At 48.0% G+C, this 27,930-nt stretch overlaps 2 protein-coding genes across 12 annotated transcripts; one reads left to right on the top strand and one right to left on the bottom strand.

Moving 5' to 3' along the window:
* Positions 1-8: 8 nt before the first annotated feature.
* LOC107077224 (E3 ubiquitin-protein ligase TRIM21-like) lies at positions 9-17,558 on the bottom strand. Of its 11 annotated transcripts, XM_069188449.1 has the most exons (12): positions 17,463-17,553; positions 16,421-16,700; positions 12,362-12,439; positions 11,857-11,955; positions 5,891-5,929; positions 5,718-5,753; positions 4,947-4,982; positions 4,008-4,043; positions 2,705-2,740; positions 2,533-2,568; positions 2,093-2,119; positions 9-635 (listed from the first exon to the last, which is right to left on the bottom strand). In XM_069188449.1, the coding sequence occupies exons 2-12, from the start codon at positions 16,569-16,571 to the stop codon at positions 106-108; spliced, it is 1,104 nt and encodes a 367-aa protein (XP_069044550.1). In that variant the 5' UTR covers positions 16,572-16,700; positions 17,463-17,553; the 3' UTR covers positions 9-105. The 11 variants fall into 11 exon arrangements, with proteins under 11 accessions (XP_069044550.1, XP_069044559.1, XP_069044558.1 ...); XM_069188458.1 differs by lacking the exon at positions 16,421-16,700 and having other exon boundaries at positions 17,463-17,558; XM_069188457.1 differs by lacking the exon at positions 17,463-17,553 and having other exon boundaries at positions 16,566-16,713.
* Positions 17,559-17,844: 286 nt separating this feature from the next.
* On the top strand, positions 17,845-27,864 carry LOC107077220 (E3 ubiquitin-protein ligase TRIM39-like). The gene is made up of 8 exons (XM_069188432.1): positions 17,845-18,056; positions 18,249-18,345; positions 19,294-19,898; positions 23,305-23,400; positions 24,306-24,539; positions 24,887-25,034; positions 25,902-25,928; positions 26,520-27,864. The coding sequence occupies exons 1-8, from the start codon at positions 17,931-17,933 to the stop codon at positions 27,053-27,055; spliced, it is 1,869 nt and encodes a 622-aa protein (XP_069044533.1). The 5' UTR covers positions 17,845-17,930; the 3' UTR covers positions 27,056-27,864.
* The last annotated feature ends 66 nt before the right edge of the window (positions 27,865-27,930 follow it).

Raw genomic sequence — 27,930 nt, 5'->3', positions numbered from 1 at the left:
TCAATCACTGTACATGTAGTCGTAGTTGTATTTGGACAACAGTGTATCAACAGTACAGGGAAATGGAACTGAAACTAAAACAATCAGCAGGATCTGTCAGCGTGATTATGCCTGTCTGGCCGGGACGATCCTCATGGGCTCCTCGTCGCTGTTCCCCGGAGAGAAGAAGGGACGCACTTCCCCGGAGAACTTCTCCTGGAAGGTGTAAATACAGGCTGTGGTCTCGGCGTCGAAGAAGGAGACCTCCATCTTCTCGTAGTCCAGGTAGACCCCCAGTGTCCTGGGGATGGGGGTGATCTCCAGGGGGGTCTCAGAGCCGGTGAGGGCCTGGAGCTTCTTCCCGTCCCACAGGCTGAGGACCCAGAATCCCTCCTCGGGGCTCGGAGCCAGCTGCCCGAGCCGGCGCACGGACGGCCGGGCCACCCCGACCTCCCAGGACCTCTTGTCCCCCACCTCCACTTCCCAGTAGCGGCCCCTCGTCACGTCACTCATCGCCCCCAGGACGCCGGGGTACTCGTCGAAGCGCTCCGGGTTTTCCGGGAGACGCTCCCTGATCCCGGTCCACCGCACCTCCCTGCCGTCTTCGGAGAGCCCCAGGTAGCAGTTGGCCGTGCCGGGGTCCAGCGTCACCTCCACTGCGGGGTGGGAGAATGATTACTTTATTCCTAAATCCATTTCTCGGACGTGAAACCCAAAAGAGACGTCTCCCCAATTTCACCTCCCGGTTCCTGATCCCATCCCACAGGTTGGCACTTAAGATCAGATCAGATCACTTTATTGGCCATCTACAATCTCTTGTATTAGGAATTTGTCTTTTCGCAGACCCCAGCTCGCTCTCCATGAGACACGCAGACAGGGAGAGAAGGCGGGGGTCAGAGCGCAGGGTCAGTCATTTATACAGCACCCCTAGAGCAGCTGGGGTGAAGGGCCTTGCTCAGGGGCCCAACGGAGTAGGATTCCTCTACCGGCCATGGGATTCGAACTGGCAACCTTCCAGCCACAGTGCCACCGCTCTGCCTCTTGGAGATTTTTAGGATTGTATTTTAATGTCACTGTATTATAGCTACAGCTGACTACTGAATCCTGATCCCTTTTATACACATTTTACAACCAGACCCTAACAGGGCAACATGTTGTTTTCTTCTCATCACTTGTACTGTATGTACATTATACAACCAGACGCTAACATCGTAACCACTTGTTTTCAGTCTGCTCACACACAGCAGCTCTCAGTGGGGAGGAGAGCAGAGTGATGGAGCCAGTTCAGAGAGGGGGGTTATTAGGAGGCCATGATGGGTAAAGACCAGGGGGAAATGTGGCCAGGACACCGGGGTGACACCCCTACTCTTTTCTCGAGACGCCCTGGGATTTTTAATGACCACAGAGAGTCAGGACCTCGGTTTTACGCCTCATCCGAAGGACGGCGCCTGTTTACAGTAGAGTGTCTCTGTCACTATACTGGGGCATTAGGACCCACATGGGCCACAGGGTGAGCGCCCCCTACTGGCCCCACTCACACCTCTTCCAGCAGCAGCCTCAGCTTTCCCAGGATTCTCCCCTCCAGGTACTGGCCAGGCTCACACTGCTGAGCTCCAGTGGGGCTGCCAGCGCTGAGCTGGAGGGCGATGTAGCTATTTATATGTATTATTTTATTTTGTTGTGTTATCTGTGGTGGATCCACAATGTTGTTCTGTGTTGGTCTATTCCACCATCTTGTGTCAGGTTACAGAGCTTGTTAACCCACCCCTTAAAATGGAGGTTCACCTGTCCATCAAGAGGAGTTATAGTATCTAACCTGGTCTAGATGGTGTGGTGGTGGTTTTGTTACGGCCTGCCATTTCTCTGTTTGGTTTCTCCTTATTACATCTGCATTTATTTTGTCTCTTTTTCGGATGGTCTGGTTACAGCGGTTTGCTTTTTTCCCACTGGGCTGACTGCTCCTGCTGAGGAGCTAGTCACACAGCTCCTCTCGGCATGCTGGGAAAAGTGGCTCAGCAGGGAGACCAGTTTCAGGGCAAAGGGTGGAGCGAATCTTTAATGGCCACAGGTGCTCGGGAGCTTGGATAGATCGCACCCGAAGCCAGAGACATACCTTCCATGCGCTTTCTCCACTCCCACTCTGGCAAAAACAAAAAGAGAAACGTGTTTAAATCCGAGAGGTTAAAGAGGACACGTTACGTTACACTTGTCCCTGAACCGTGGTGCTTTTGAAGTGAATTGAAGTGGAACAGGCAGATGACTGCGGCACAATTACTGTACTTTGGCCTGTGGGAAAAGCACTGTAAGCTTGTGCTGGTCGCGGTTAAAAATAAGGATTAAAGAAACTTCTCTCAAAGCTCCTAACAGACCGAGGATACGTTTTCACTTCGTACTGTAAACACAAACTCGTCCTAGCAAGTGGTAGCAGGAAAGAGGTTGCCTTTACTTCCCAGTGAAAACAAACCGCCAATGTTAAAATTGAAGACTATAGTAAAACTTGACACAAAGATCATAATGAGATTACAAGTGGTACACGGGTTTTCAGCATCTTACCTATTAAATTGGGTGCTGCCGAATTGTGAAACTCTGCTGAAAATCAAATCAGAAGAAGAAGCTGCATCATTCAAAAGCTTTTTGAATTTTGTGTTGAAAATTAAAGCCAGAACTATAAAGCAAGTCACAATTTCTCTTTTTTCATGAATTAAAAGAATGATTTTTGACTTACGATCATCCCCGGTTTTGATGGTTTTCACCCTTGAGTCTGAAACAAACCACACATCATTGATACTGTCATAACCTTATAGTACAACTGTCCAAACAAAGCTTTTTATTTAAATTAATGTCTTTTTTTAATGAACTGCAAAGCCCCTAAGGCAATGTGTCAGTTCCAACATTGCAGTTTTCCTATCGATCCATTCACCCAGATGAAGAACAGTTGTTCCTGGATTTATATAGTGCCATTCAAGATCATAATTAAGGCATTACCAACAACACCAAAAATAATAATATCAGTAATAATCCATTTTATAAACACGTCGTCCAATTCAGGGAGCTGGAGCCTGTCCTGACAAGCAGTGGGTGCAAGGCAGGGTACACCCTGGACAGGACAGCAGTCCATCACAGGACACACACAAACTCACACACCCTGGACAGGACAGCAGTCCATCACAGGACACACACAGACACACACCCTGGACAGGACAGCAGTCCATCACAGGACACACACCGACACACACACCCTGGACAGGACACCAGTCCATCACAGGACACACACACAGACACACACACACCCTGGACAGGACAGCAGTCCATCACAGGACACACACAGACACACACCCTGGACAGGACACCAGTCCATCACAGGACACACGCACACTCACACACCCTGGACAGGACAGCAGTCCATCACAGGACACACACAGACACACACCCTGGACAGGACACCAGTCCAGCACAGGACACACACAGACACACACCCTGGACAGGACACCAGTCCAGCACAGGACACACACAGACACACACCCTGGACAGGACACCAGTCCATCACAGGACACATACAGATACACACATTCAGCAGTTCTAACTTCTGTGCTACCGTAAAGCCCCACATTTAACACAAAGCATACTATTTTTATTTTCTGTATTGTTTTGAATTCCTGATGCATATCTATCCAGGAGAGACAGTCACTTCCCCAAACAACACGCTTCTATTAAATGAACTGAAGGACTTCATGGTGTGTTTGGCTTCAACGTGCTTGTCTTTAGGGACCACAGCTGGGCTGTGTGGCCAAGGCAGTGTGAATCTCCAAATAAAACATGCCACAGGTGGGACGCATTGGTGTTGGCGGTGGGATTTATGGAAAGGTGCTTGGGCCTCAGTGAGGTGTGAGTTAGCGTTTCTCTGTTTGGCTCTTCCCAGTGAATTTTCAGAGAACAAACAGCAAATGTTAAAACTGAAGACTATAATAAAACTTAAAACAAAGATTATAATAACATTCCAAGTGGTCCACAAGGTTTCAGCATCTTACCTTTTGGATCGTGTGCTGCTGAGTTGTGAAACACCACTGAAAATCAAATCGGAAGAAGAAAGAGCATCCTTCAGAACCTTTTTGAATTTTGCGCTGAAAATCGTAGCCAGAATTATAAAGCAAGTCACAACTTCTCTTTTTTCATGAATCAAAAGGAATGATTTCCAACATACGAACATCGCGAGTTTCCTTGCTTTTCTTCCTTATTGAGAACACACAGACACACACACCCTGGAGAGGACAGCAGTCCATCACAGGACACACACACACACAGACACACACCTGGAGAGGACAGCAGTCCATCACAGGACACACACAGACACACACCCTTGACAGGACACCAGTCCATCACAGGACACACACAGACACACAGACACACAGACAGGACACCAGTCCATCACAGGGCACACAGACACACAGACACACAGACACCCTGGACAGGACACCAGTCCCATCACAGGACACATACAGATACACACATTCAGCAGTTCTAACTTCTGTGCTACCGTAAAGCCCCACATTTAACACAAAGCATACTATTTTTATTTTCTGTATTGTTTTGAATTCCTGATGCATATCTATCCAGGAGAGACAGTCACTTCCCCAAACAACACGCTTCTATTAAATGAACTGAAGGACTTCATGGTGTGTTTGGCTTCAACGTGCTTGTCTTTAGGGACCACAGCTGGGCTGTGTGGCCAAGGCAGTGTGAATCTCCAAATAAAACATGCCACAGGTGTGACGCATTGGTGTTGGCGGTGGGATTTATGGAAAGGTGCTTGGGCCTCAGTGAGGTGTGAGTTAGCGTTTCTCTGTTTGACTCTTCCCAGTGAATTTTCAGAGAACAAACAGCAAATGTTAAAACTGAAGACTATAATAAAACTTAAAACAAAGATTATTATAACATTCCAAGTGGTCCACAAGGTTTCAGCATCTTACCTTTTGGATCGCGTGCTGCTGAGTTGTGAAACACCACTGAAAATCAAATCGGAAGAAGAAAGAGCATCCTTCAGAACCTTTTTGAATTTTGCGCTGAAAATCGTAGCCAGAATTATAAAGCAAGTCACAACTTCTCTTTTTTCATGAATCAAAAGGAATGATTTCCAACATACGAACATCGCGAGTTTCCTTGCTTTTCTTCCTTATTGAGAACACACAGACACACACACCCTGGAGAGGACAGCAGTCCATCACAGGACACACACACACAGACACACACCTGGAGAGGACAGCAGTCCATCACAGGACACACACAGACACACACCCTTGACAGGACACCAGTCCATCACAGGACACACACAGACACACAGACACACAGACAGGACACCAGTCCATCACAGGGCACACAGACACACAGACACACAGACACCCTGGACAGGACACCAGTCCCATCACAGGACACATACAGATACACACATTCAGCAGTTCTAACTTCTGTGCTACCGTAAAGCCCCACATTTAACACAAAGCATACTATTTTTATTTTCTGTATTGTTTTGAATTCCTGATGCATATCTATCCAGGAGAGACAGTCACTTCCCCAAACAACACGCTTCTATTAAATGAACTGAAGGACTTCATGGTGTGTTTGGCTTCAACGTGCTTGTCTTTAGGGACCACAGCTGGGCTGTGTGGCCAAGGCAGTGTGAATCTCCAAATAAAACATGCCACAGGTGTGACACATTGGTCCACAAGGTTTCAGCATCTTACCTTTTGGATTGTGTGCTGCTGAGTTGTGAAACACCACTGAAAATCAAATCAGAAGAAGAAACTGCATCATTCAGAACCTTTTTGAATTTTGCGCTGAAAATCATAGCCAGAATTATAAAGCAAGTCACAACTTCTCTTTTTTCATGAATCAAAAGGAATGATTTCCAACATACGAACATCGCGAGTTTCCTTGCTTTTCTTCCTTTTTGAGTCTGAAACAAACCACACATCATTGATACAGTATTAACCTTATAGTACATCTGTCCAATCAAAGCTTTTTATTTAAATTAATGTCTTTTTTTAATGAACTGCAAAGCCCCTAAGGCAATGTGTCAGTTCCAACATTGCACTTTTCCTATCGATCCATTCACCCAGATGAAGAACAGTTGTTCCTGGATTTATATAGTGCCATTCAAGATCATAATTAAGGCATTACCAACAACACCAAAAATAATAATATCAGTAATAATCCATTTTATAAACACATCGTCCAATTCAGGGAGCTGGAGCCTGTCCTGACAAGCAGTGGGTGCAAGGCAGGGTACACCCTGGACAGGACAGCAGTCCATCACAGGACACACACAGACACACACCCTGGACAGGACAGCAGTCCATCACAGGACACACACACAGACACACACACACCCTGGACAGGACAGCAGTCCATCACAGGACACACACACACTCACACACCCTGGACAGGACAGCAGTCCATCACAGGACACACACACAGACACACACACACCCTGGACAGGACAGCAGTCCATCACAGGACACACACCGACACACACACCCTGGACAGGACACCAGTCCATCACAGGACACACACACAGACACACACACACCCTGGACAGGACAGCAGTCCATCACAGGACACACACAGACACACACCCTGGACAGGACACCAGTCCATCACAGGACACACACAGACACACACCCTGGACAGGACAGCAGTCCATCACAGGACACACACAGACACACACCCTGGACAGGACACCAGTCCAGCACAGGACACACACAGACACACACCCTGGACAGGACACCAGTCCAGCACAGGACACACACAGACACACACCCTGGACAGGACACCAGTCCATCACAGGACACACACACAGACACACATACCATGGACAGAAAACTAGTCTATCACAGGACACAAAAAGACACACACCCTGGAGAGGACAGCAGTCCATCACAGGACACACGTACAGACACACACACCCTGGAGAGGACAGCAGTCCATCACAGGACACACACACACAGACACACACACCCTGGAGAGGACAGCAGTCCATCTCAGGACACACACACAGACACACACACCCTGGAGAGGACAGCAGTCCATCACAGGACAAACACACAGACACACACCCTGGACAGGACACCAGTCCATCACAGTGCACACACAGACACACACCCTGGACAGGACACCAGTCCATCACAGGACACACACACACCCTGGACAGGGCACCGGTCCATTGCAGTGCACACACACACAGACACACACACACCCTGGACAGGACACCAGTCCATTACAGGACACACGCACACTCACAGACCCTGGACAGGACACCAGTCCATCACAGGACACACGCACACTCACAGACCCTGGACAGGACACCAGTCCATCACAGGACACACACAGACACACACACCCTGGACAGGACACCAGTCCATCACAGGAGACACGTACACTGGGCCAGCCCTAGCTTTGTGTAGGCCCTAAGCAAGATTACGATTGGCATATACACTATATCATTAGCTCCCACCCTAAACTATTTAGAACGATTCAAAATAAATTAAATTATATCACTAGAAAACTTTGATTGTCCAGTGTCGGAGAACACATAATAAATAGCTTACAAACAAGAACAAGAAGCTCACGTTACAAAGATAACATGTATTTTCAACATTGAAAGTACTAACATGTAAGGCAAAACTCTTAACTTTATAAAGATACTTCAAGCAGTCTATGTGTCTAGCAAGAAAAAGAGCCTTTTCTTCCGTTTGGTAGTTACGTTGATCCGATCAACTCGAAACTAGATAAAATACCAATGGCATTATTACAGTGACTTGTTCCGAGATCACTTATCCTGCTCTTTTCTGAGCTTCCCTGTTTCAGTGCGCCATTAGGAACGTCCTTTTGCAGGACAATGTGCGTTTAAATAGTCGCAACTACAGGATTTGAATCTGAAACCGTTACAACACAGTTGGCGACGCAAGGAAAAGGTCACTCGTAATGTGTCGTGCAATGAAATATAAATAAAACCGACCATCACAACACGTGCTGCTTTCCGAAATCAAAACGAACAGCGCACTGACATTGTCACCTCATGGTGAAGATCAGAGTCATTTACTACACCAAGACTGAAATAAACCACTGTACTTATATTTTCAACGAATACTATTATAATTCACGAATAACATATATATATATAGTGTTGCACACTGAAGGGGCACCCGCACGCACACACACACACTCACACCAGCAATATGGAAATTTCGCTCGCGAAATGTTCACCAACGTCCCATTTTTCGTTTGAGTCAACCACGCCGCATCGCTCCCGGCACATGATCCACGATGACGAAGACTACGTGGCGGGGCAGTTCTTGTGTGAGCCAATGAAGACGAGAAATAAAAGGTACATCCACAACACGGCAGCGGGTTCGGAACACGCGAGGTCCTCCGTCTGCGCGTGAGGCCGGACCGGGGCTCACCCCAGAGCCGTGAGTGCGTGTGCGCAGCCTGGAGCCTCAGGGCGGAGGCTGTGTCACGGGTGCGGGTATCGGGGTGTGCCTGCGCCTTCTTCAGGCGTGACTTCTGCGACGGAGGCGGCACAGCGAAACCAGAGCGTTTCTTTCCTTTCCCGGTCCTCTGCAGCCTACGCAAGCTCCCTACTTTTCTCTGTTGTCTCTCCTCTTCTGTTTTGTATCGGTCCCTCATTTCCACCCAGTCTTTTCCACACCCCATGTCACGAATCTATAATAATAATGGAGCCGGTTCAGAGATGGGGGTTATTAGGAGGCCATGATGGGTAAAGACCAGGGGGAAATGTGGCCAGGACACTGGGGTGACACCCCTTCTCTTTTCGAGAGATTTTGGGATTTTTAATGACCACAAAGAGTCAGGACCTTGGTTTTACGTCTCATCCGAAGGAAAGCGTGTTTACAGTAGAGTGTCCCCGTCACTATACTGGGGCATCAGGACCCCCACAGACCGCAGGGTGAGCGCCCCCTACTGGCCCCACTAACACCTCTTCCAGCAGCAGCCTCAGCTCTCCCAGGAGTCTCCCCTCCAGGTACTGGCCAGGCTCTCACTGCTGAGCTCCAGTGGGGCTGCCAGTGTTTGAGCTGCAGGGTGACATGGCTGCTGCCTCTTTAAAGTCATGTGTGATAAATGTACACGCTGTACTTATTAAAACACTAAGAATTTCTAAGAATAGATTCTTAAGCACTAAGATGAAAATTATGATTCCTTGATCTTTTCTTACATATAGATTAAGAGAGAATAAGATAAAGAACAGATAGAGAAAACTAGAACACCCTGATGATAAAAGGAGAAGCCACACTTTCACACAACACACACTTTCTTATAGTATTCCATGCTTCCAGCTGGAGGAAAAAGATCGGGAGTCCGGCAGTACTTTGTACACAGTGTGCAAACCAGAAAAAAAAGCTCTGTGAAACATTACTGAAGATGACGAGAACGTAGCGATATTCAAAATGGGGAAAAAAATGACAACAAATCTCAAGAACCGTAAGAATGAACAGGACCCAGAGCTCAGCGATGCTAAGACATCCTTTCCTTCCGTGGTAGCTAGTCAACAAATTAAATAGAAAACTAAACAAGAGTGATTCGTACTTTACCATTGGTGTATTAGGAAATTACTCATTTTGTGTCTCTTTCAAAATGTGAGATTTGCTCATACAGGCTGTGTGAGCTACATTTCAGAAATAAATGGGGATTCCTTTTGCTCATATCTTATTTTGAAAACTTGAAAGCATGTACTGTAAAATGCTCTTTGCGTGACAATCCACTGCAGGTAACAAGTCACCAGAAAAGAATGTTCTTTGATTGCATGGAGTTGTATTGTGTAGAGGGGTGTATCTCACCGAAATATTATGATCTTAGAGCCAACAGCACGTGAGGGCATTCCTGTCTGTTTATTCAGAGGAATGTGTGTGGAGTGAAAGAGCTGTGACACACGTGAAGCTCAGGTCTGTCACAGTGTTAGCATAATGCTGGCACAACGTCATGAACACTTAAGACTACTCTTACACCATGGTAGCTTTTCAACTGAGACAGCCTGGTGTCAGGAGGGAGAGTTGTTAATAATGTAGCGCCCCCATCAGGCGGTGACGGGGCACTGAGCGGACAAGCAAAGGGGCTGGTGATGTCAGTCTCAGGAGTGATGGGATAGAAGGGACCTGTCTGGCACAGTGGGGAGATATCAGGGACATTAACTCCTGGGACTTGGGGTGAAGGACAGGGGTTTAATTGTATGTACATATAGTGCTGGTATATGGGTGTGACCGTTCCATATTTCCCTTTGAAACATTGATAAAAGTTGTGTATTTACAAACAAAAGTGCTTTAAAACTCCTTGAACAAAAGTAGGGAATTACTAACAGTGCCAAGACAGATTTTCTTGTTAGGAAATACTCGTACAATGTTCCAGTAGAAGATTATTTATTATTTACCCTTTATTGCATAGTTTTTTCTTGTATCTAATATTTGACCTCTCTATGGATCAATATACTTTAGATTGTGCAACAAAGACATATGCTTTTTGATAGAATGTTACCAGATGTGTGAAACATTTTCTTAGAGTAACAGTTCAGGTTCCTAATCTATTTTGTGCACTTGTTCCCTGCTTAACACTGTAAGTAAAAAGGGTGCCACACAGTTAAATCCAATGCCATTAGAACAATTGCAAATTATCTTGTAAATTAAAAAAAGGACTAAATTTAATTTCCTTAATACTCCACTAAAAAGAAATAAACTTAAGAATGTATTTTAGACAAAAAACGAATAAACCAAAACCTTTCTACATTTTATTATGAAAATAAATTAAATTGCACAACTAAAATGTGACTAAAACAAATGTTTTTATAGGTTGAATAAGAGTAATTCTAGTCAAAGTGTAGTCAACAAGAGTAAATTAAAAGTGGATGACTAGAAAGTGACTCTGATGTAATAATAGACATTTTAGTCAACTTGACTAAGACTATGACTGAATCCAAGACTGCTGGCAAAATTAACAATGGACTGTGGTCGGAACTGAAGGAAACCGCTGCAAACACAGGGAGAACATACAAACCCCACACAAATACTCCATACAAACCCCCACGAATCGCACCCAGAGCCTCAGAGCTCATAATAATACTAATCCTTATTTTATAGGATTACAAAGCCCTACAGCGGCTGGTAAAAACTGCCCAGTCCATCACTGGGGTTGCTCTCCCATCCATCCAGGACGTTGATGACAGACGGTGCTTTAGGAAAGCTCTAAGCATCATCAAAGACCCCCACACACCCCAGCTACAGACTGTACGACCCTCTACCATCTGGAAAACGGTACTGGAGCATCTGGGCCCGGACTACCAGACTCAGGGACAGTTTTTACCCCTGCACTATCAAACTATTAAACTATTATTCCCAGCCTCTCTCACCTACGATCTGAACCTCACAGTGCCTTCTCTCTTTACCAAAACTCAAACACACATTGAAATTTCCCTCTACCTCACATGTCAAGAAGCTCACTCTCCATAATTTTCTATCCTTTATCTCATTCTGTTGATGTATGATTTTGCACATCTGATGTTGTTTTGCACATTACCTGTTACCTGTTGTTGTTTTGCACATTGCCTGTTGTCTCTGTCTTTCTTTTCTTATACAATTGTATTGTTGTTGTTTTTTTGTACTGCTTACCATCTGAGAGGCAGCTAAATAGCATTTCGTTATACCATAAAGCTGTATATGAGTATAATGACAAGAAACTTGAATATGACCTTGTACACCTTTACAGACCTCCCAGTGATGGACCATTAAACACACAGCACACAAAGACGCATATTCGTGAATGTGTTTCTGCACAATGATCCTGTACTGTTTACACTTCAGGTCCGAACGAGCTTACCTCTGCCCCTGAGGAAATACCAGACTCCCACGCCGATGGCCCCAAGGAGCAGCAGGCAGACGACAATCATCGCAATGGCGACACCGCGCCATGTCTCCCCTGCGCGAAACGGGGAGTCGAGTTTAACAAGACCGAGGCGTGTGGGGAGATGGGATCTGTTCGGTACAGCACTGCAGCACTGTCCAGCACCGCCGACTACATTATTACAATATTGGTTAATGGACAATAAAGATCCTTTTCCCCCAGAGAAATAACTTTTGTCAGACCAAAAGCAGAGCTAAAGGCTTTGGAGTAAACTTCGATGGTTTTGAAATATATCTCTCTACATATATATATGAATATAAAACACAGGAATTAAAGACACAACAAAAAGCATTTGATTTTTGTGCTCATTTGTTTGGTTTTGAATGTCTCAATGTATATGAAAACAGTCTTGTTCGTTGATGGTTAGTTTCATTTTGTATTCCAAAATACAGAATCCAAAATCCAAACCACGAAGGCTCACCTTCAGCTCCGAGATTTTCCATGGTTATATTGGTTTTAAGCCAGGAATCTTCAGGGTTGCTTGTCGACGCAGTCCTCACTGTAGCAATGTAGGCAAATACCATCAGTACACCAGAGAAATACTTGCAATAATAATTACACACACAGCACACTGTTGTCAATCATTGACGTCCCTCAAAATCACTGCCAATATCATTTACTATAATTAGATATGTTAAAGACTGTTCTGTTTTCACAATGGCATCCCAACCAGGGTGCATCCTGCCTTGTGGTCACTGTCTGTCAGGCTAGGATCCAGATCACCATGATATAGTGCCCCAGTATAGTGACAGGGACACTTAATTTTATTTCTGTAAAATTAGAGCTGTCCTTCAGATGAGTTGTAAAACCGAGGTCCTGACTCTCTGTAGTCATTAAAAATCCCAGGGCGTCTCTCGAAAAGAGTAGGCGTGTCACCCCGGTGTCCTGGCCACATTTCCCCCTGGTCTTTACCCATCATGGCCTCCTAATAACCCCCCTCTCTGAACTGGCTTCATCACTCTGCTCTCCTCCCCACTGGGAGCTGCTGTGTGTGAGCAGACTGGAGCTTCATCCAGGTGGGGGGACACACTGGTGGGGGTGGAGGGGATCCCCATGACCTGTAAAGAGCTCTGAGTGGAGAGTCCAGAAAAGAGCAGTGTCAGTGTAAGGGATTAATGATTATTATCACCTGTTAAGACACCTTAAAACTGAACAATGTGACTGGGTGCAAAGGGATAATATTCATGCTGTAGAAGTAATTAGAAATCCCTAGCCTCAAGTCCAGCACCTTTTTACAGTCTAGTGTCCCCATCACTATTCTGGGGCATTAGGACCCCCACAGACCGCAGGGTGAGCGCCCCCTACTGGCCCCACTAACACCTCTTCCAGCAGCAGCCCGGGAGTCTCCTATCCAGGTACTGCTGAGCTCCAGTGGGGCTGCCAGTGCTGAGCTGCAGGGGGACACAGCTGGTGGTAAAGAAGAGTTTCCTGTTGCCCGTGCTCAGTGAATTCCCTGCTCTGTTTCCCACTGGGGCTTGTGTCTCTCCTGAGTGGGAGACAGTCCCCTGGGGTACTCTCACCCCTACAGCTTACAAGCTCTTTACAGCTTCACAAGGGCAGCCCAACAGACCTCCCCAGAGTAAAACCTTAGACACGCATTTAAAATGAGTTACAAGAGGCACTTCTTTACACCAAGGGTGGTGGGAGTGTGGAACAAGCTGCCCAAGCCAATACCCTGACATCTGTCAAGACACACCTGGGTAAGATCCACCAGTCAGGACAGGACAGGAGGTGTTTCTTTGCACAGAGGGTGGTGGGAGTGGGGAACAAGATGTGTTGTTGAAGCCGATACCTTCAGTTCTGTCTAGACACAGCTGGATGAGACACTCTATTCTTTACACAGAGGGGGGTGGGAGTGTGGAACAAACTGCCCAGCCATGTTGTTGAAGCCGATACCCTGACTTCTGTCAGTGTTGAGCTGTAGGGTGATGTAGCTGCTGCTGCTAGAAATTACTCTACAATCTCTGACATGAAACTGAGGATCTGTGACAGCTCATTTGCACGTCAAATGAGAAGAAAACCTCATCAAAGGGACTGCAGCATTTTCAAAGACAAATCCACAATACAGAGGAAGTTATAAAAAAGGCTTTGCCATTTCTGTGACTAATCAGCCCATTTCCAGGAAAAAAGAAGATTAAATGAATTAGGCACTTAACAGTGCACACATTCTTTGAAATCTCCCATGCTTGGCATAAACAGTGTATAGTTTGCCATCAAGAATGGAAAACAAATTCAGCACAGAACTTGGGGGGTTGCCAAAACTTTCTATGGCACTGTTCCTCGAACTTCAAGGGCAGCAAGCCATACAAATGGAGGCAATTTCAGTTTGATATGTACAATACCACCACAGTTCTGTCAGCAGTGCTAGCTAATCTCACTCCTCTTAACAAAACGGATCTCATCCTAACTCTAACTCACACGCAAGCACTCCACAACCGCAAAGTGACACCGGCGGTTTGTTCCAAAACTGTGTCGCAATGCAGAAGAGCCGGCGATGGACTATTTTTTTTTACTAATCGACTTCCCCAGAAGCCAACCAGCCCACCAGGAGGTCTCGGGACTGTGGGATGAAACAAACGTGAACATGGGGGGACATGCGTCTCTCCAGTATATAACACCGATATACAAAATATATAATATAGCTACTGTATATCCGGGTGACCAGACATCCTCTTTTTGAGACGTAAAATATTGGTCCGACCAGGGTTGATCAAATTCCAAAAATTGTCCGGGATGTTGTTTTGCTCGTTACTCAGACTGTGTAAGCAAACAGAGGCCTACAGATTTTTCCATGCGTTACCGTTAGATGTTTTGAACTGACACGCAGCGTAGCTTGAAAAGGGTTTGTGTGTGTGTGGCTGGGGTTTTAAAAAAAATGTATTTAAGAGAACAAGACAAAACCATTGTACATATAAACCACCATTATTCAGCCTTACTTTTACAGTACACTTTCGACTATACATCACCGGCGAAAACTGTCTGTTCCTGCTTGTTCCCCTAGTATGTTGTGGCTGTTTTTATGGGCCGTGAGAAATAACAATGTTTGACTTGTTTCACTACCTTTCAAAATGTTTCGTTAAAATTTATCATTATCGCAACCGATGAGGACTTCTCCTAAGGTACGATGTCTTCGTTTTTTTCCTCAGATGTTCTGACTTTTGTTGCGTTTAAATGGGAAAAAAAAACTTTAAGTTTAAAATAGGGCTGTATTTTTGTTTTTTCCCTTGTTTGCCATTATAGAAGAGAAATAGCAACCCTGCAACTGTTTAAACGTTTACTAAGAAGTTCAATTAAAACTAGAGAGTTGAAATTCCGCTTTTTTGAAAACCAAACTATGGTCACCCTACTGTTTCTACTGTACATGATGTATGCTCAATTCAAAATACTTTATTCATCCCCAAGGGGGCAATTCAAGACTACATATAACACATATAATTTAAATCTACATATACTATAAATATACAGTGTTTTTACGTGTACTGTAATACAAATACAATTTTCAATTGTCAGCTCTGGTCAATGATCCCCAACCAACCTGACAGAAAAATTAAACCTAAGTTAAACCTACAAGAGGAAACCTTGAGCCTCACGTCGTGTGGTCTTGACACACAGAGCTCACAGAGGACAGTCACCACCCCGGGGATGAGCTCTTCACCCCACTGCCCTCAGGCAAGAGATACAAGAGCATACGGACACTGACCACCAGATTCCTCAATAGCTTCTACCCACAAGCAGCGCGATTGGCGAACACATTTAGCCATCCCCCTCGGACCACACCTACACCATCTACCTCATTCTGATTTCTTACTTATTGCACATCTCCAGTCATTGTTTACACGTCTGCATTGTTTACATTCAAACTGTTTATTTGTTTACTTGTACATTGTCTACTGTTTGTTTGTATTGTAACGCTTACGGCCGACAGGTACTGTGTAAGAGCCGGCTTACCAGAGCAGGTGACGTCACCGCCCTTCCCTGTGATAGCAGGACCACAGCCCGTGGGCTGTGGAGAGATCTCTCTTTGGCTCACCGGGCTGGGTCCCTGCTGAGTGAGGCAGGAGTCCCGGGTTCAAGCCCCCGACGGTGGGGGGCTGACCTAATGCGGCAAGGGTGCCTACCTGAGCCCCCGTTGCGTTACAGTATATTGTCTTGATGCACTGTCTGCACTTTGTGTTTTTACACTTGTTTCAACAATCGAGAGATTTTCTGTCAGTAAGAATTCCATTGTACCAGTACATGTACCGGTTACATATGGGAATAAAGTTCAAGTTCAAGCTGAGCGGCGTCTTTAATCGAGCGGCCGTGGTACTAACGCAAGGGGGAGAAAGGGCTTTAAGCCCGGTATTTACCCCCCCCCCCCCCGCATGGGGTGGGACTGCATCAATCGAGTGTCGAAACACAAGTTAAACCACTTATTATCTTATCTTGTGGCCTGACTCTTGACGCCAAAACACCGGGATTCGATTTTGGCATTGCTCACCACTGCTGACCTGGACATCAACCATGTCGAACTTTAGTCGCGTACTTCCGCGTCGACGAACGGTTTTGAGCGCCCCTTTTCTCGGGCCCTGGGGGGGGGGATGATCCGCGGAACCGTCCCTGGCGAACCCCGAAAAATATCCCACCGGCATTCGGGCTCACGGCGAGCAGTCCCCCGGTTCTGACGGGCTGGTCTCCCCCGTCCGCCCTCTGCTGCGCCGCCCGTCACCTTGGGGAGAGCGCTATCTCTAAGGGAAGGGGACTTTCTTCTGGGTGTGCGCCTGCGGGGAAGTTAGTTATTAACCGGGACGAAATGCATTTTCGCTTTAGTGAACTCCGGGAACATTTTCAAATGCTTAAAAAAAAAACGACAGCTCTGATGTCGGGGCGCAACGCCAGTCCGGCACCGAGCGACGCGGGGTCAGAGATGTGTCTGGGGGCGATCTTACTCCAAAACTACTTCGTGAAAGGAGTGCTGTTGACTGCGCGGTACCGATTTCGCCGAGCGACGCCTCTGGCTGTCTGCTGGAGCGCTACTCACTGACAGTCCCGTGACTTTAAAACAAAACCGTGTACTGGGACTCGTGAAGGAGATTTGAACCGAGAAGTGAGGCTGCAGTGTAGCTGAACGGACCGCCACACTGCAGAAACCGCAGGGAAACGCTGAGTCACCGAGAGGCGGCCAACAGGGAAGTTAGTCAGGAGCAGCGCAGTTGAGACATGTCCATACAGCGCAGTTTAATCAGTTTATTAACAGTGGGAGAGGGTTGGTCTACGTCTACGACGCGGAGCTAAAAATCCGAGATAACTCGACGGGCGCTTTGCAAACTTCGCAAAAGGCCCGACGGCGACACGATCGATTTGAACTCCCCACGTTAGCCTGAAAAATAGAAGCCTCTCAAAATAAAAATTGGATACACGCGCAGATCTGTGTACGGTGTGGTTGCATTTCATACAATAAAAGTGCCCGGGTCCTCCTGCAGCGGCAGCGCTCGTTCACTGCGCGGCCGATTCGTGCACAAACACGCCCTTCAAGTCCTTACCTACTGTACGCGTACGAGTAAGTGCGCTTAGGGGATCTCTTCATCGGGACAGCCTGGTGGACAGACTGTGGTTTCTGTCCCGTCAGTCAGCCAGCCAGATCTGCGAGGACACTGGCTTCTGGCAGACAAGATTTAGAAAGATTGACTGAAGTGCCCGAAACACTACCAGCACCCAGTTCCCAGTACCGAACCCGGTATTGACTATTCGACTTTTCACAAGCGACTCTGCCGGAGGAATGATTGGAAACGAATATTATTCGCACTGGTTTGTTTTCGGGTTCTAAATCAATGGTCCTAATTTAAAAAAAATAAATACATCTTGTATTCCTTGATTGCATGCCTCGGAATAACCCGAGCGCTGATCTCAGGGCTCTCAAAGCTGAGACCAAGACTGATTTATTTTGATTTTTGTTTTTGTCCTCTCTGCCTCAGGGCGGCTGAGCTCCGCCTGCCAGGTCCGTGTTTGTGATGCCGGCAGGCGGCGTCTGTTTGAAAAACGAAGGGCCTGCCCTCGGTGCACAGCCACAGCGAGCCCCGTCGGGGAGGAGCCGAGACGCGTCATTTTGCAGAAAAGAAAACCAGGATATCGAAAGTGTAAGAGTTTAAGATATTTGGAGCTTTTCGGGGCTCTTTGCCGTATTGTAATTCGCGTGTATGAGGCGTCGCAATCGACCGTCTCAAGCTGTTTCCTGGGTTGCCATTGCAAAAGCAAAAACACGCAGTTTGATTTGGTTTGATAAGCCGATTGGACCTTGAACTTCTGCTGCTGTGTGTGTCAACATACAGTCCGCAGAGCCCTGGGAGAGCAGCGCGTTGCTACGCATCTGGAATTTGAGGACGAAAGTCGGAGAGCCTGTGGATTGGGGTTGCTGTCAGTCCCGAGGCAAGTAGAGTATCTGCCGTTCACAACCCAGAGGTCTTCCGGCGCTGACCAGCAGGCAGTCGGTGTCCGGTTTATCGCCTCCTTTAGCGTTGAAAACGACACGTCTGTCACCTGTAGAAGACCTTACCTTTCTAGTTCCCTTACCTGTTAGTGGGAGAGGACTTTTTGCAAGCGAGTTCATTCTTGTCTGTTAATTCATTAAAAAAATAAGATCAGTTATTATTCACGACAGACCACATGTAAAAGCTGTCGACGTTTGCTGTCTACAGCGGGGGTCCCCAGTCCCAGTCCTGTGGGGGGCGCTGTGTCTACAGCGGGGGTCCCCGGTCCCCCTCCTGTGGGGGGCGCTGTGTCTACCACACACCTGCTAGTTCCTGTTCCAGCTGATCTCTCAGTAAGACAATTCAGCCTAGAACTGGTTTAATAATATAATTTCTTTGAACTGTCTGATTAAATTATCCCCAACTTTTGAGTACGAGAAAAAAGCTTGCGAATATTCCAATCAGGGAAGGTGTACTGGGGGGCAGGGGGTGCCAGGCCACGGTGGAGAGTGGCACTGCCAGTCCGCCTCCGGCTCGCTCTCCTGCTCGCCCTCTTCCCCCCCTCCTGACTCTCATCTTCCTCCCCCTCCTTATCCTCCTCCCCACCCTCCTCACTTTCCTCATCGTCCTCATCGTCCTCCTCACCCTCTTTATCCTCCTCCTCACCCTCCTCATTCTAACCCCGGAATATAAAAACGGCCCTTCAGTTCCCCCTTTAAAATGAATTTTAATTCTGAATCTTAAACCCCACGTGTTCTGGGGTGATGTGTACAGACCAGATGTTTTTGCCTGGGTGAGATAGTGTGAGCGGCGGGGGGGGGGGGCCGTCAGTGTGATCTTGGTGAATTGCTGCCCCCTGGTGGCTGAAAGGGGCACCTCCCTCTCCTCCCTCCTCCTCCCCCCACAGGGGCGGCCATGTCCAGCTGCGTCCTGCCCCGAAAGCTTCTGCGCTGCTCCCTCTGCGCGGGGACGCTGGCCCGGCCCGTCACCGCTCCCTGCGGCCACACGTTCTGCCGGGGCTGCCTGGAGGGCTACTGGGGGTCCCGCGCGGCCCCCGACTGCCCCGCCTGTGGGAGGGCCTTCCCCGTCAGGCCTGAGCTCGGCGTCAACGGCCTCCTGCAGGACATCCTGGATCGGGTGGGGGGCGCCGGAGTCGGGGGGAAGGAGAAGAAGGAGGAGGAGGAGGAGGAGGAAGAGGAAGAGGTCGCCCTGGGGCCGGGGGCCGTGCCGTGCGACTTCTGCACGGCCCGGCCCGCGGCGGCCCGCCGGACCTGCCTGCTCTGCCTGGCCTCCTACTGCGAGACTCACCTGGGGGTCCACGAGGCCCGGTTCCCCCGGCACCGGCTGGCCCGGCCCCTGGCCCGCCCCGAGGAGCGCCTGTGCGGGGAGCACGAGAGGCCGCTGGAGATGTTCTGCAGGACCGACGGCGCCTGCGTCTGCTTCCTGTGCGCGCGGGAGGAGCACGGGGGTCACGAGGCCGTCCCCGTGGAGACGGAGTGGGGCGAGAAGAAGGTAGGGGGCCCCCCGCGATTCCAGCCGCAGCCGCCAGAGGGCGTTCGCGCCCCACTTGGTGCCGTGTAATTGGTAGGAGACCTCAACCGTTCTCGAGGGTTTCTGAACTCCTATTGCAGGAAGACATCCGAAACCAAAATTATCCTGAAACGCCTTCCCGCTTCTCTCAACCACAGACTTGTTTCCTTCTAATCCTCTCTGTTCACAGGCAGGTTTCGACATCGCCCCTCTCTTCCCCTCTCTGGACTTCGCAGCCCCTGAGTGCCCTCTCTGCCGACCCCCTGCTCCCGCCTCCTCCGCACTCCCGGCTTCTGTTCTCCTGTGCTGTGTAATCTCTGCCGATTCCCCCAGAAGAAGGCTCCACAGCCGAAACGTTGTGTTTCTTTTCTTCTCCTTTCAGCATGGGAATAAACCTTTACTTGTTCCTTTGCAGCCTACGCCTGCGGACGCAGCTCCCCACCTGGACTGCCTCCGCTTTCGACTTTCGAAAAACTGTCAACAGTACATAGAAACATTACATTATTCATAAATATAATCATACATGCAGAACATCAACCCACACAGGGTCATTAATAATAATATTAATTCCTTACACTTATATAGCGCTTTTCTGGACACTCCACTCAAAGATAGATACTTTATTGATCCCGTGAGGGAAATTGCAGTGCAACAGCAGCTTAACACAGTCAACACAGCCACAGTGTAACGAATGATACAACAATAATAATACAATACAATCAGTACAGTGAGAAGTGCACGAAGAAGAGTTAAGTGCTTTACAGGTAATAGGGAATCCCACTCTCTGAGGATGGTAATGATGTTATTGGAGGCCTATCTGAAGGCTCTAACAAAGAAGAGCCATCAAGAACTGCTTAGTAATATAAAAAAGAATACTAGTGCCTACACATGAATTGCATTAATCGTGAATACAGTGTTGTACTGTAATGTTCAGGTAAAAAGAATAGAATTACCTTACATTTTATCATGAATATGCATATTCATGCAAAAATATATACATCTACAAACACCAGAACAATCATGCGGTCAGATCTAAATTCCAGTCTGGTTACACTCTTGCCAGTGCAACAGTTGGAATCTTTGCAGTCATACAGAGCAGTATTTGTCATTTGTCATTCAACGCTTCATTCATTATGTTGCCAAGCGTGATATTCATGATATTATTTTTTAATTAAAGTGATTGTGGATGGGGGCACTGTGGAACCTTGCAGCACCGGGGTCGCAGGTTCAAATCCGCACCTATCCGCATACTATTTGTGTGGAGTTTGTGTGTTCTCCCGGGTCCGTGTGGGTTTCTTCCAGCTGCTCCGGTTTCCTCCTCCAGTCCCAAAGGCATGCTGGTAGATTCGTTGGCTTCTGGGAGAACTGGCCCGGGTGCGAGTGTGTTTTTGTGTCTGTGTGAGCCCTGTGTCCAGGGGGCATGAATGTGGATCCTTTGCTATAACGTTGAGCGGTGGCTGTAACATACACTTTGCATTTAGTGGACAGTTGCCAATTACAAACAACCCTCCCCCCCCCCAATTAAGTCTGTTAAATGGAGGTTTTTACTGTAGTATACTGACACAGAACACCTAGTGTACCACAGCAGGGGGCTGTGATGGCATGTTTCGCCTGCAAAGGGACAAATAAAGAGGAATTCAACTATATAAAAAGGACTTTCTTCTCTTTTCAGCTGGAATAAACCTATGACTTGTTCCTTTGCAGCCTCCGCATGCTGACGCAGCTCCCCACCTGAACTATATCAAAAGGATGACCACCGTTTTGGCCGAACAGGCCTGTATTAGTCCGTTTCTACCAATCAGGAAGCTGTCACTAATATAGTGGTTATTGGTTCTAGATTACTGATTGCAATCAGCTGCTCATAGACTGATTGTATAATTGATGAAGTCTGAGCAGGGAGCAGCATCAGCAAAGGAACAGGTCAAGATTGGTTCTGTGCTGAAAAGGAAAGAAAAGTTTCAGCTGTGGAGCCTTCTTCAAGTGCGAGGTAGAGAGGGAAACTGGCAGCTGATACATAATAATAATAATTAATAATAATAATAATAATTCCTTACACTTATATAGTGTTTTTCTGGACACTCCCCTCAAATCACTTTACAGGTCATGGGGATCCCCTCCACCCCCACCAGTGTGTCCCCCCACCTGGATGAAGCTCCAGTCTGCTCACACACAGCAACTCTCAGTGGGGAGGAGAGCAGAGTGATGGAGCCAGTTCAGAGATGGGGGTTATTAGGAGGCCATGATGGGTAAAGACCAGGGGGAAATTTGGCCAGGACACCGGGGTGACACCCCTACTCTTTTCGAGAGACGCCCTGGGATTTTTAATGACCACAGAGATTCAGGACCTCGGTTTTATGTCTCATCTGAAGGACGGCACCTTTTTACAGTCTAGTGTCCCCGTCACTATAATGGGGCATCAGGACCCACACAGACCACAGGATGAGTGCCCCCTACAGGTCCCACAAACACCTCTCCCAGCAGAAGCCTCAGCTTTCCCAGGAGTCTCCCATCCAGGTACTGGCCAGGCTCATGCTGCTGAGCCCCAATGATGGTAGTTCACTACCAGTGATGGGTAGTTGAGAGGAGGCAGGGAGCAGAGGAGAAGGAGTATCGATGCTCAAGGAGAACCAGAAGAGAGGTGTGAAGTCAAAACCTGCAAATGATTAGGGATTATAATAAATTAATAATGGTTATTGTTGATAATGCTACTGGATTAAGAGCAATTGCTCATGGGTTCGGTTATCCTGCCTGCCACAGGATTTTCATTGTTCCGGACACAGAGAGTTCGCAGCTGAGGTTGCATGCCTGGGAGTCCGCTCTGCTACCTCGCCTCTTGTTGGTTCCGAACATCCACACTCCTTTTCTGTACATCCGAGCACATTTCCCAACGGTTCATTTGCAGGGTGGGTGCTGGGCCTGGGCCTGGGCCTGAGATGAATACCCCAGAGACCAACCTACGTCAGCCCGTCCTCTCCTCCTCAGGAAAACCATGCACTGCCTGCCCAAGGCGGTGGTCAGCTCTTTCATCTCCTCGTTCTTTATATCTTGGCCAGCGCGTGTATTTGGTCTGTAAATCCTCCAGATCATTTCATCAGAGCAAAATGCGTTAAACTGCTTATCTCTGCCAAAGGCAAGCTGGGAAGCAAGCACCTTAGCAGTGGAACAAGTAATGGGTTTATTCCATGAGAGAAAACTCAACATTTCGGCAGTGGAGCCTTCTTCGGGTGTCATGACTTCCTTTGCAGCCTACGCATGCCAACGCAGCTGCCCACCTGAACTACTACACCTTAGCAGTGGACCCCTACTTCGCTATGGAGAAAGCAAACTGCTTAAGACTGGTATTTGATATTGTCCAATTTGTGAAAACCAATCTCGAATTTTTCCCCAGATCCAGCTGCAGAACATTGAGGCCGACATCCAAAGGATGATCCAGGAGCGACACAGGAAGATGGAAGAGATCAAAGTTTCTATCAGGGACATCAAGGTGGGTCTGGCTATGTTCACCTCCCACAGTGTTCCCTTTCTGAGGTCTTGGTGACATCATATTCACCATGCTTGTGCCCTGCCTGAGGTTTCGGTGATGTCATATTTACCATGAGTGCGCCCTAAGTGACGTTTCGGTGATGTCATATTAACCACGAGTGTGCCCTACCTGAGTTTTTAGTGATGTCATATTCATCATATTCACCATGCTTGTGCCCTGCCTGAGGTTTCGGTGATGTCATATTAACCATGAGTGCACCCTAAATGAGGTTTCGGTGATGTCATATTAACCATGAGTGCGCCCTAAATGAGGTTTCAGTGATGTCGTATTAACCACGAGTGTGCCCTACCTGAGGTTTTGGTGATGTAGTGTTCACCATCCTTGTGCCCTACCTGAGGTTTCGGTGATGTCATATTAACCACACATGCGCCCTACCTGAGGTTTTGGTGATGCCACATTCACCACAAGAGTGCCCTACCTGAGGTTTTAGTGATGTCATATTCATCATATTCACCATTCACGCACCCGACCTGAGGTCCCGGCGATGTCACATTCACTACGAGGGTGCTCTTCCTGAAATGTCTCGGTTTAGACACATTTACCAGCCACAGTCTCAGTGATGTGATATTATCTGCACACGTGTCCTATCTGAAGTCTTTCTGATGTCATATTCACTAGACATAAGCACTACCTGTGATGTCATATTCACCATATTCACCACTCGTGCGTCTTGCCTGTCTTGCTGATGGTTTTCTACCTAAGCCCTGTTGTGTTGCTGTCAGGAATATCTCAGTGCCAGGAGGCCCTTTTTCTTCCAAGCCCTGAAATAAACCCCCAAACTGCCAGGTGATATAGACGTCGCTTTCTTCGAGCGATCTCATGTCTGTCCTTTCACGTCGCCCCAGAGCTCCGCCAGGAGAGCCTTGGAGGAGAGCAACCGTGTGTTTGCTCAGCTGCTGCGCTCCGTGGAGCAGAGCCACGAGGAGGTCATGGAGCAGATCGAGGAGAAGCACATCGCCGCCGAGGAGCACGCCGAGGAGCTCCTCGGGGACCTGGAGCGCGAGATCTCCGCCCTGCGGCAGAGGAGCTCGGACCTGGAGCAGCTCGCCCACACGGAGGACCTGATCCACTTCCTAAAGGTGGGAGACGAAAGAGAGCCCTCCCACTTCAAAAGCAGAGAGGACTGTGGGAACATCAGAGATCGCGGTAATGCTGGTAACCTCCTGCTGGAGTTTTTCCCGGTACCACGATCTCAAGGGAAGCACAGAGTTGTTGGTGTTAGGCTGTTCACTCACCCCCCCAAACATTCAATGTTATGATTTTAATGATTAAATGTTTCCTTTCCGTTGCGAGAAACAAAACAAACCACGCAATTCAACACAGGATAACTGACCATCCTGCAACGCTCCGATAAAGGAAAACTAGATTCCGTGTTTTTGGTCGACCTCGAGGAATAGTTATAATTCCCTCCCGCTTTCTGCTACAGACATTCCCTGACATCAGTGCCCTTCCGGAGACGTCGGACTGGTCTCAGGTCACCGTGCAGACAGACCTGTTTCTGGGCACTGTCAGGAGAGCGGTGTCTGGTCTGATGGAGAAAGTCCAGAAGACGCTTGATGACATCTACGCAAGAGGTTGGTATTGCAAGTGAAACATGTTTCCCCTGTATGATCAAGGGCTGCGCTTGTACCTCCATTTCAAAGAGTCTTGTACGTGACAGTAGAGTCAACTTGGGGGCATCAGCGTGGAGCTGTGATCAGAACCCTGCTGTCACATGTATACATCGATCCCATAGTAACAGCTAAATAGATCAATAAAAATGGTCATGTTTGGACATTTATGGGTTATGAACTCCTATGTAAATGAAACAGTGTGGCTGATCCATCGTAAATATGTGGAGATCTATTGCACTTTTACCACAGTGCAGTCCTGTAGGGCTTTTTCTCAAAGGTGAGTCACTTATCTCCCAGGCCTCTGGTAGGCGTGTTCACACAGGCAGCAGGCTGGAGCTGTGGTCAGGGCTCTGCTCTCACCTGGAGGGCTGTGGGTTCAGGCCTCATGTGAAACAGTGCAGTTGTACCCTTGAGCAAGGTTCTCTCTCCGTCTCCTTTAGTCAAAGGCCCAGCTGTGGACGTGGGTGCAAACTGTAAGTTATTTTGGATAAAAGTGTTACCCAGATAAATTAGTAATTACTTAATGTTCTGAGAGGTTTGTAAGTAGATTGTGTGCGTAATTGAACTGAGTCTTTTCTTGTATAATAGATCAGGAATGTATGACTCCAGTCCTGGAATATCAGAAGGTTTCTTTCTTCTTTCTTTGCTCACTTGGACAAATTTAAACCTTTCCTTCCTGAACATGCAATAATGTGAATACCGTTTTGATTGTTGTGTTGTGTTTTAATAGTTTTAATAAACTTTGCAGTTGCTTTGCAAAAAAAACAAAATATGTTTCACATGTTCTGACAGTGAAATTAACATTTCTACCCTAATTCCATTTTTCAGAAGTGGAGAAGATACAGATCTATGCAGGTAAGATCTTGTCTCTCTTTCTCTTGTTTTAATTTGTCTTAATGCTCTGTGATGCAATACTGCCCCCCATCCATTAGTACTGACCTGCACACACCCCCAGAACAAATGGGATGTGAGTTCAAGGGGGTGAAGACTCTGAAGGCCAGAAGAGCCATTGATCCCGGAGAATGGTTGCGTCTGCAACGTTTTATTCCAACTTGATTGGTAACGACTTAAATCAGCTTATTGGGACCAATTTATCAGCTTTACCCAATTATTTAGGAATACTTTAGAGACCTGCAGAACTTACAGACACCTCTGCCAAACTTGGGTCCAATTAAGCTGATTAATGCGCTGATTTAAATCGGGAACAGGACTGAATGACCAAGACTGCACATCATTGGCCTATGGGGTCTTGGACCCCTCAACTTCCTCAGTAAATGGATCACCCCATAATTTCTTTTGGGGGGGGCAGGGTTCTGTGCAGGACCTACGCAGGTGCAATAGTGGACTCATGCCAGGAGAGCGGATTTCTGGGGTACGTCTTTGAGGAACCCCCACCGATTGTAGGAATTTCTAACGATTCCCCTTCCTCGCCTTCCCGCCCCACAGCCGACGTGACAGTGGACGCCAAGACGGCGCATCCCGGCCTTGTGCTGTCCGCCGACGGCAAGCGGATCTCCCACGGGGACAAGCCCAAGCCGCTGCTGCAGAACCCGGAGCGGTTCGACCGCGCGGTCGCCGCCCTGGGCCGCGAGGGCTTCGCCTCTGGGAAGCACTACTGGGAGGTGGACGTGGGGGCCAAGACGGACTGGGACCTGGGGGTGGCCGGGGAGTCGGCCAAAAGGAAGGGGGAGGTCAGGGTGGCGCCCGGCGACGGGTACTGGCACGTGGCCTACTTCGACGACGTGGCGTGCGTGGCGGTGACCGAGCCGCTGACCTTCCTCTCGCTGAGGGACAAGCCGCGCCGGGTGGGCGTCTACCTGGACTACGAGGAGGGGGAGCTGTCCTTTTACAACGCCGAGGACCGGGCGCACATTTTCACCTTCAAGGACGATTTCGCCGAGAAACTCTACCCGCTGTTCAGCCCCGGCCTCAATCTGGGCGGGCAGAACGCCGCCCCCATGATCATCTGCTCTACGGACTAGGCGCCCCCGGGTGGGGAACAATCTCTCCCGTGACCTTCGGGGGGCGCCAGTACGGAAAGCATCTGCCGTTGTTCTGAAGGGAGGGCATTCCTTAAAGGTTATGGACCAAAACCGCCGGCCAGATTCTCAGGTCATTCTGTTGAAGTGCAAGAGCTGGCGGCGCCTTGCTTATTCCAAATAATTATTCCATTCTGCTTGTTCCTCTGAGGATTTGTTTAGACAGCAGGGTGGGATGGGGTTGGTGGGGGTGGGGGTGGTGGACCAAAATTATTTCCTTCTGGCTCTCTTTTACATTCTCTGCTGGGGGAAAAACGGGGAAATAAATGTTTACTCTGGACCGAGCAAAATCGAATGGATCTGACGGTGCCACTGCTGCTTCGACTTGACTGTATGTAGCAAGGAGAACTACTCGTTCTTACTAATGGAATCATCACCAATGTTATCATAGGGATTCGGGAGGAAGGTTAGATCTTAACCTTGCCCACTTCTGCTCGCCTTCGTCTCGTACCCAGAACTCCCTTTTGTGTTCCTCTCTCACATCTCCCCTGCCCTCCCCTCTGTACCTTTGCAGCAGCTCCCTGCAGCTCTTCATAAGGGGGTTTGGGCCTCAGATTGGCTGCTGTTCTCTCAGCTAGCTGAGTCTCGACAAATCCTTTATACATCTTCCTCTTTCTCCCGCATTCGTTAGGATCCAGCCAAACTACAGAATATTGTTATAAGTTGTTATAACAACAGCATGTGTCCAATACTATGATTTATTGTTTTATTCATGTAATAGTCCTTCATTAATACAGTCTGTTGATCAGTTATTAATGAGTGGTCAATCGTGAGTTGTGGTAACAGCCTTTGACTTGCCGTGTGCGTGGGTGCGTGCG

This window comes from Lepisosteus oculatus, chromosome 4 (genome assembly GCF_040954835.1).
Source record: "Lepisosteus oculatus isolate fLepOcu1 chromosome 4, fLepOcu1.hap2, whole genome shotgun sequence".
NCBI lineage: Eukaryota > Metazoa > Chordata > Actinopteri > Semionotiformes > Lepisosteidae > Lepisosteus > Lepisosteus oculatus.
The sequence above is the reverse complement of the archived record's forward strand: the minus strand, read 5'-3'. Positions and strand labels throughout refer to the sequence as shown.

Coding starts and splice junctions, on each gene's coding strand:
- LOC107077224 (XM_069188449.1), bottom strand. CDS start 16,571: ATGCCGGTGGGATATTTTTCGGGGTTCGCCAGGGACGGTTCCGCGGAT. Junction 4,044..4,946: donor AGCAGCACGCGATCCAAAAG/GTAAGATGCTGA, acceptor TTTGATTTTCAG/TGGTGTTTCACAACTCAGCA. Junction 2,569..2,704: donor CATCAAAACCGGGGATGATC/GTAAGTCAAAAA, acceptor TTTGATTTTCAG/CAGAGTTTCACAATTCGGCA.
- LOC107077220 (XM_069188432.1), top strand. CDS start 17,931: ATGCCGGCAGGCGGCGTCTGTTTGAAAAACGAAGGGCCTGCCCTCGGT. Junction 18,057..18,248: donor AAAACCAGGATATCGAAAGT/GTAAGAGTTTAA, acceptor GTCAACATACAG/TCCGCAGAGCCCTGGGAGAG. Junction 18,346..19,293: donor GGGTTGCTGTCAGTCCCGAG/GCAAGTAGAGTA, acceptor CTCCCCCCACAG/GGGCGGCCATGTCCAGCTGC.